This window comes from Vulpes lagopus, chromosome 19 (genome assembly GCF_018345385.1).
Source record: "Vulpes lagopus strain Blue_001 chromosome 19, ASM1834538v1, whole genome shotgun sequence".
Taxonomy (NCBI): Eukaryota; Metazoa; Chordata; class Mammalia; order Carnivora; family Canidae; genus Vulpes; species Vulpes lagopus.
This window is the reverse complement of record NC_054842.1, coordinates 52739881-52749369: the sequence shown is the minus strand read 5'-3', so window position 1 is coordinate 52749369 and position 9489 is coordinate 52739881. Positions and strand designations below refer to the sequence as shown.

At 38.0% G+C, this 9489-nt stretch overlaps 1 protein-coding gene across 1 annotated transcript in view; it reads right to left on the bottom strand.

The window, feature by feature from the left end:
• Window positions 1–587: 587 nt before the first annotated feature.
• Window positions 588–9489, bottom strand: part of GFM1 (G elongation factor mitochondrial 1) — a 43328-nt gene continuing 34426 nt past the window's right edge. Inside the window, exons 15-18 of the mRNA XM_041734267.1 lie at window positions 7951–8095; window positions 2545–2705; window positions 1736–1789; window positions 588–1598 (exon numbers count right to left, since the gene is read on the bottom strand). Of these exons, the coding sequence (XP_041590201.1) occupies window positions 1467–1598; window positions 1736–1789; window positions 2545–2705; window positions 7951–8095 (492 nt within the window). The 3' untranslated portion in view covers window positions 588–1466. The remainder of the gene's footprint in view (window positions 1599–1735; window positions 1790–2544; window positions 2706–7950; window positions 8096–9489) is intronic.

Here is a 9489-nt window from a genome sequence, read left to right as displayed (position 1 = left end):
CAAAATAAAAAAATAATCAACAAAATCAGGTCTGATGATACAGACATATTCCTGGGGAAAATGCATTTGGTTCGATGAATACAACTAATTATCAACTTGAAAATTTAACAAGCTGTGTGGTTTTGGACAAGTTATTTACCTTCTCTGTGCTTTTGCTTTTTCTGTTACAAAATGGACATAGTAATAGTACCCACTTTCATTGGGCTGTGAAAATGAAATTAGATGATGCATCCAAAGCATTTAACAGATATTTTGAAAACATGCTCAATACTTCAAAAAATCTTTCTCTAGAAACCTTAAGTTATAAAAAGCCAAACCTATAAATCAAGAAAAAGAAAGGAATTTAAAAGTTATATCTATTATCCTCTAAGGGAAAGGACCAGGAAATTTGTCACATCAGATGATTTTGGGATGAAGAAATCCTAAACAATAGGGTAGAGCCGTCCCAGAAAGTCCAACCTATTCTAGAAACAAAAACTTAACATTTGTTCTTTCACAACATCAATGAATACAGTGTAATGATAAATTCCAGGAGACTCAAATGCAACTAGTGTTTACCAGGTGACTGAAAATGACCAGGCAGCTACTACGTAAATTATATTTTATTATTCAGAGTTGGAGAAACACAGAATGAACACGGGTAAGAAGCGCAGAGGCAAAGGTCTGCTTTTCATTTTAAAAGGTCCACAAGAAACGAACATAAAAACAGGCAATTATAACTTTGCAGAAGCCACAAAGTGACGCAATCACCTATATATAAAACAGCTAGAAATTTACTAGCCGTCGTAATATCCCAATGAAGAATCTGATAAATGTTCTCTACTGAGAACATGTGAAATCCACACTTAAAAAAAGTCTTGTTCCAGTGTACGTTGGTGGTATAGTGGTGAGCACAGCTGCCTTCTACAAAAGCCTGCTCATCAAAAGAGGACACTCCAAGAAGCGTCACGATATATGCAACTTAGCAAAACAATAATTTAAAAAATTAATTATAGAAGTATGAGACATAGATGAAGCAAATATGACAAAATAAATTATGTGATGAACAAATTGTTAACAAGACTGTTCATTACGGAGTCTTCAATGCAAAACATGGGTGTCTGTTCTTTGTATTGTTTCTTTTAGCTTTTTCTCTATGTTGAAAATTCTTAGCATAAAAAATTCAGAAGGGAAGTTTACATACCATGTAAGCTTAGAAGTATCACTGAAATCAGTCTCTTCTTCTCTTAGATGCTCAATATATCTCAGTAATAACCATTATTTTATTTGAGGTTTTTCAATGAACTATGAAACCAATCAACAGAGTGGACATACGCAGAATTATCTTTGAATATAACGGAAGCTCCTGAATACACTAGGAAGGGCTTCTAAATTTTGTTTCAGCCTGAATTCATCCCACCAGGGTCCATTAAAGTATCTGGATCTTGCAGATACAGTCGCAGCCAGTCAACCTAGCGTGAAGGAAGTTAGTTCTTGGCTTTTCCTTTTTTTACAGGAAGTTGACCTGTAGCTTCTAAGTACTTATTGACGAGGTCCTCTTGCGTGGACGGTGAACATGGCTGATACCTGCAGTACTCCATTGTGTATTCCCCCTTTCCCTAAGGCGTTAAAAAAAAAAAAAAGAAAACCAAGATTTTGTTTGTTTTGGTACATCTACCAAGGTAGTCATGCAAAGATAGGATTTCACGTATTTGACACCGTGTGGGGTGGTTTCTTAAAGAGCACACCTGCTTACCTCTGTGCATGACCTAAGTTCAGTGGAGTAACCAAACATTTCGTTTAGAGGCACCTGAAAAACACAGTAGATAGTACTGCTTATTGAAAAATATTTTTGAAAAGTACAGAAAAAGCCTTGGGCATTGAATGCCCTTAGACTTCGATTTCTAATAATTACTCCTGATTTCAAAGAATTACAAAGCCAGAGAAGTACTTTTGTTTTACTGAATGTAAAAAAAATCTTACTTAAAAATAATTTAATGTGACGGTCACAACCAGAAACCAAATCATTCCATTTCACAGGGCGAATCACACGGACGGCCTTCCCCCTCATACCCACTCCGCACTCTGGCTGCAGCTCAAGCACGGAGAAGTGCTTCTGTGAAAATGTTACTACAACTTTCCTCTGGACACCTCAAGGATATGCTGACAGCAGTGTCCTAGGAGGCCTTGTGCAATGGGATACACACTCTCACCCGTGAGGTGTAAATAAAGTACAGGCAATGGAACTCAATTATTATCCAGTAAATCAGACATAACATGATAAAGCAGCTACAGAATTGAAACTTGTAACGAGAAAGATAACTTTTATACATCTAAGAAAATGACATATTCACAAAGGCCCACAGAAATCCTATTTGTAGCTTTTGCATTTAAGAGTTGCTCTAACAGCAAATTACAGAAATTGCCACACATACCTAAGCCCAAAATACAGCACTTGAATAGCTGGGAAAATGTGTCAATTTGCTCTACACTCTCCGAATGCTGCCCTACAGTCTCCTTCTGTGGTCACTGAAAGTAAGATCGTCAGTGCCCAACAGTACTTACATCTGCATACAGCGTAAAATAGTCCTCAATCCCATCTTGTCCTGTGATTACACCATGGCGCCGGTTAATTCCTGCGATCACCTGTCCCTGAAATTCATTTGGGGCGATAACTTCCACAGACATAATAGGTTCAAGAATACATACTGTTGCATTTGCCAAAGCTGGATTAAAAAAATACAATAATTAGTTTATTAATCTTTAAATAAATGGAAACTCTTTCCTACCCAGATACATAAAAGGGAGAGTGCTCTCCAAAGGCACACACATGAGTGATGAGGTTAAGACATTTGACCTGGACTCTTTTTTTCTAATAGTGGTTAATAGTCATTCTCCTAAAAAGGAAATTCCAGTAAGACAACACATAATTATAGTATTACTATTTCTATTACTACATTTTTATCCTTAAACATTACTAAGCTGCAGAGACTATAAAAGGGGTCTTTAAACAACATTCAATCAAGTTCTTTACCATCTAAATTATCCAGCTGAGGATTACTTATTCTCTCCCACTGTCAAGTCTTTAACCAGGTAAACCAATTCTTTCTGGTTGGTCCCTGGAAGATAGTTATTTTTAACTATAAGAGAATAACTTTTATCATATATTAGAATTTAATAATAAGTCACACCTGAGATGTGTCTTTCCTTTTCTAGGTTAAATAATTTCAACACGATTAAGAATTAGAAGACCAAGTTTCTAGTTTCTGCTCTGACCCTAACAAGTTATACACGTCTTTCAGAAAAACAGTATGTCCAGCCCTCAAATTTCTTCACCTACAAAATAGACACTGGATGTGAAGACACATTTAAGCACTCAAATGTGTGTGTCCAAGCTTATTTTTTATCCCCCTTAATACATAACTAGAACACTTCTCAATTGTGACAAATACTGACTGTGGAGAGTATATAAAAACATTTCAAACGTTCATATTTAATTTGTATGTTATGATGGTGTGGAATAATACTGCAGCCTCAGAATGGATGCATTATCTCTAAATAAAGACTTTAAGCAAAACACAGAAAAGACGACAAAGAAAATATTTTAAGATAATCATAGCTTTCTGGGCACCAATTTGTTTATGATAAATTAATCGGCAATCACTCTTACCCAAATTCACTCAAGCACTTCTCTTAAAGACACTATTAGCTTAAGTGCAATAACTGTAAAAACAACAATTTAATATGCTTGGATTTCTTTGAAATATTTTCTAATTCAAATCATAGCTCAGATCTACCTTTGATTGATTAATCCTAATTAGTGAATTTTGTTCTAAAAAGAGAAGTAAGGGAACTTTGCAGACTCCTATTCTTCATCAGCTAAGCCCCAAAGAACCCTCCCAGACATCTAAAGCACCAGACTAACCATTCTGGACTGCAGAAACAGCTCTATTTCTTGTAACATCCTGGGTTACTCCCTGGCTCTAAATAAACACAATTAATGCAAAAGGCACCCCGGAAGACAGATGTGAGCAGACATATGAAGATTTAGTACACATTACCTACTGCTTTCCAGGAGGTCAGTGACATAAAAGAGCTAAACTGTGAAAGGGTCATATTTTACAGGGAAGGAAGGGCCAGGTATACGGTGCCCATCACTTAATTGCTGGGGATGTCCTGTCCAGTTCTCAGTTTCATATTCTCTCATCCAGCTCCTTTCAGCTTCCCCTTTTCCCCTAAATTCACCTCTTGACTCTGTTCCAAAGAACCTCGTCCTTATTCACGCCTTCTTCTAACCCGCTGTGACTAGACTGGAGTTAATTCACCCTGCAGTATTCAACAGTCCCACGGAAGCCCACTCCTAAAAGCAAAGTTTCCTCAAGCAGATCCATGTGTTCTACGGCTTTTTAATAAGACAGTTAAGAAAAAATACCGTCATCATCACAGGAACTTTTAAGCCTGAACTGGTGAGAAGAGGTGGTAATATTTTTATTTCAGCCCACTAGGAGTAACGTTGGTAACACCAGGCCAGGTGCTAAAGGGGCCGTATGAGGTGGTGGTCACTGGCTAGGGCTCTGGGCTGGGCTTAACTCTCAGCTCCACCACTGTCACGTAACGTTGAGCCATTCAATTAACTATTCAAGAGTCCTAATTTTCTCAACTATAAGGTCACTGTGAACACAAGATATGATAATTCACGTACTCAGCATAGTGCAGGGCACATAAGTGCTCAGGAAATGTTATTACGACCACTCTGAGACAGGAAGCTAGGGAATGGGTGGCACGGCACAGTCCCAGCCAAAGGTAATATGAAGAGTGACTAGCGTTCACTGCCCAAGTATGCACGTTTCAAATACATCCTTATTTTTAATTTTACATTCTCTCATATAATATTGTGGACTTACGGTCTCCAAGGAGCCTGGGGGAAGTTCCTATGACTTGCTCATTTCCACACGGTAAGTATGGAGCAAAGCTGGGGTTTAATCTCAACGTCCTCCACGTGATGGGGCAAGAGGTCAAAGAAAGGGCACAGTCAAGCTAAGCGAGCTAACCTTTGCTAGTCTAGGCCTTTATTTCTCTTGTACAGCGGCTTCTGGGGAGACCAAGCACAGTGCTCTAAAACCTGGCCACAGAAAATGATGGCAACAGTCACATCCGTCAGGTGGAACATGCCCAAACAGAACATTCGCTTTGAGATTTCAGCTTTAGTTCCATCACTGATTAATCTCAGGGACCAGGTTTACACTGTGACAACACAGTTTCAGTTTTCATTTTTTTAATGAAAAAAAAAAAAAGAGAATTTGAACTATTTCTCTTCCAATTTTGATAACAGAGAATAGCAGGTAGGTCTAAGCTATTATGACACTGGGCTCATTTATCAACATTTTCACCCCAAAACTCTCACACTGTATTCAACAGAGGTATATGCATAACAAGATGATTTTCTTACTGAACTTACTGAACTAAGGAAAGTTTCCTTTCACCCTATACACATCTGTCTTTCAATCATGGATGACTGAATAACAGATGAAGAAACAGGAAAGAAATTCATTTTTCATGATAGCACCCTGCTGATTTGCACGTTTATCTGGCAAAAAAAAAAAAAGTAATTCTCAATTACTACCTATCTAGTGCTTTTCCTTTGCACCCACCAGGCAGTTAATCACATTTAATGTTTGTGCACTTCAATAATTAAAAAGAAAATGGCACATATTCATCTGTTTAGTTAATATTCACAGACATATACACTGTTTTCATGGATACTGTGTGTAAATTATGGGCATCTACCCCTGCACTTACAGTTCATACAAGAGCAATTAAAAAAGATGATGAGGCTCTTTGTTACAGACGCCCATACCAATTATCTGGCTTTGTGTAAACTCCATCTCCAGGAAAGCTTATCAATTTCCAGTCAAGAATCAGCACAGAAAAATTGATTTGTAATTTAGCTGTGCTTGTAAGAAGTACTGTAATATGTATATATATCAAATCATCAAATACATATTTAAAATACCTTACAATTTTGTCAGTTACATTGCAATAAAGCTGACAAAAAGTACAAAAGTGATTACAATTACAGATTTACTGAAGTGGTAAACACCCGAGGGCAAAAGAGGCAGACATTTTAATGTGAATCATGCGTAACAAAATCTTATTTTCTTTATGACTTAATTTCCCTTTTACCTATCAATGCAATCTTCAGTTTATGACAAGATTTCCAGATCACAGATTTCAACTGGATTTTTAATAGCTGGCGTAAAGAAAATGAAGGATTTTCGCTCCTTTTCACAACTGAGAAACCAGCACACAAATTAACGGCTGCCATTTGTTTAAGTAACATAAGTAATTAGCAACCTGGTCAAGAAATGAGCAACTTTCTCCAACCATTGCCCCACACCGATCACAGATGCAAACAGAAAAACAACACAAAGTCCAAAATTCATGTAGAATAAAAAAAATCGTGATTTACAAAATGCGTAAAAAATGTTATGATTTATCTATTTTTTACTGTCCATTTTGATTCCCTTTGATAAAAATGTTTCTGAAATGTTTTGTAAATCATAATTCTCCAGTGTAAAGATACTTATGTATATTATTAATAATGAATATGGAAGAGATGACAAAGAGAATGAATGTTCAGTTTCAAGCTTCTTTATTGAATAACCCTGAGGTCAAATTGCTGTTATTTGCTTTTTTTTTTTAAAAGCAAGAAATCAGATATACCTGCCAATTGTTTAGGTTTCTGGTTCATCAGCAATTTAATAGACCTGCTATTCTATGTGGAAAAGGTTGACAAGGCCAGCGGTTTAGCAAGAGGTCTACACTGTAAATAAAGTTTACGGAGTTCTTTCAAAACATGTTGGTATCCTCAAAATGCCAAAAAGCCTACAATTTCATACATTTAAAAATTTACTTACAAATCTGATTCCCTGACATCTGAATAAGTCACTAAAAATAGCGTAACTGTAATGTTTCTATAGTATTTCTTAGTCTTCTGAGCACCTCTATCTTCTTTATTAAAAACATAATAGCCAGGCAGCCCAGGTGGCTGCTCAGCAGTTCAGCCCAGGGCGTGATCCTGGAGACCCAAGTCCCACGAGTCCCACGTCGGGCTCTGTGCATGGAGTCTGCTCCTCCCTCTGCCTGTGTCTCTGCCTCTCTCTCTCTCTTATGAATAAATAAATAAAATCTTTTAAAAAAAAAAAGAAAAAAAACCCCTCCCCCCCAATAGCCAAAATATGGAAGAGCCCAGATGTTCATCGACAAATGAATGGATAAAGGGGTGGGAAAAAGAAATTTTTAGCCGTCAAGGAAAATGAAATCTTACCATTTGCAACAATGTGGATGGAACTAGGGAGTATAATGCTAAGTGAAGTAAGTCAGAGAAAGACAACTACCATGATTTCACTCGTATATGGAATTTAAGAAACAAAACAGATGAACACAGGGGAAGAGAGGGAAAAATAAAATAAGACGAAATCAGAGAGGAAGACAAGCCATAAGAGACTCTTAACCACAGGCAACAAATATTAAGGGTTGTGGAGGGCGGGGTGGGGGAGGGGTAACCAGGGGCCAGGCATTAAGGAGGGCACATGATGTAAGGCCTGGGTGTTACATGCAGCTGATGAATCACTAAACTCTACCTCTGAAATGAATAATGCACTATATGTTAATTAATTGATTTAAAAAAACCAAGTGGCAAAACAGAACCTACAGATTATAAATTTAAGCCTATAAAAAGTACTAGGTAATTCAGGAGAATAAAGTAGGTTTCTAATTTTGTGAGAGAGAGAACACAGCCATCTACCCTCACTTCAATTCCCTAACTATGTGCCCAGACCTGCCATGGTCCCTGGTGAGCTGCTAAATGCCCTCGGGCGACAAGACTAAACTAGGTACAGGGTCCTGAGGCTCTGAGGGTCACCAGGGAAAACAGACGTGGGTTGCAGCACGTGCCAGGACACAGAATACCTTGTTTCAGGGCCCCTTCTCCCGCACGGATGAAAGAGATTTCATTGGAGTCGACCATGTGGTGCGCCCCATCTTGCAGGACAAACCGGAGCCCGGAGAGCTTGTGACCGGAAAGAGGCCCTTTCTCACAGGCGTCCAGAAACCCCTGGGAACGAATGAACACAACTTCTGGAATCAGTGGGTTTCACTTGGAGATACGTCACCAAGAATACTCACACATTCTACTGTTCTGAAGTATTTTTACGGATACCACATTCCACCCCTCAAAAAAAGTCTTTAAAAAGTGAACAGCTTAACTTTATTATTGCGACATCGAGATGAACAATCCCTTGGAAAAGCATTATCACTTACAGGTGTGGGCTGGTTTGAAAGTGATGCTGTGCGTGCTAATAACCCTTATCATCTTCAGGAATTATTTATCTCATAACCCATTATACACACAGCCAGCTCTTAATTTTACAAGGAGGAAACCGGAAAAGTACCTCCACCAAAACTGGCATTGATTCAACAGCTGCGTGCTGAGCTCCCACGACACACCGATCACCCCTTGCCTCCCCGGCAGGTCGCTACATTACAGCTATGGTGTCATAACACTAAGAAATGCAATTCAACACTAATTTCATTTTTCCTAATGCAGTTCTTTAAAAAACCCAGCTTCAGGAGGTATGACGAAACACAATAAACTAAACATATTTTTAAACTACAATTTGGTAACTTTGCAATACTTTTTCAGTCCCTTCAACATTTGTAGAGCTCCTCCAATTTAAGTTCGTTTTTCCTGGCAAACAATCACATATATCTGCGTATATAGTACAGTGTATTTCTGACACTGCAAAACTATAAACTCTGTGTTTTAAAAAACTTAAGCTCTCCTTCACCTACATTAATCTTGGAGAACAGAAGATAAAGGTGTGAGAGTGACAAAATAACTGTCTTGTAATAAAGTACAATGAATGAAATCTACTAATCACAAAGAGCACTACCACCACTTAAACCAAAATTATCATTAGTAAAGATTCCAAGTTAAAAGGGTAAATGAAAACCTAAACATCTCAATATATGAGAACAGACTGTTGAAGATCAGCAACCATCTTAAAACCAGTGACCCAGGAAAGGAAATCAAACACTTACCTCTCGCATGTGCAAAGCACTTCATAATTTACAAAGAAATGTCACAGAGCATTATTTGATTCTCAAGGTGGTGGGGGGTTCAGGGTTAAGGTTTTTATCTACACTCAGTCTGCAAACGAAGAAGCTGGCTCTGAAGCCCACATGCTTTACCAAAGAGCACATTCCTCAGTAGCAGAGAGGACGGGAGAACTCAGGTGCTGGGAATCTTAACCAATGATGTGCTACTTGGACAGTAAACTTCAATCCATAAATCTCAAGTGACTGCTACAAATTTTAGTTGATTGCAATTAATGAAGTATGTTCAATTTGTCAAAAGGAAAATAATAACTATGATTAAGAAACAGGATGAGGGGCACCTGAGTGACTCAGCTGGTTAAGCATCCAACTCTTGAGGTCAGCTCAGGTCAC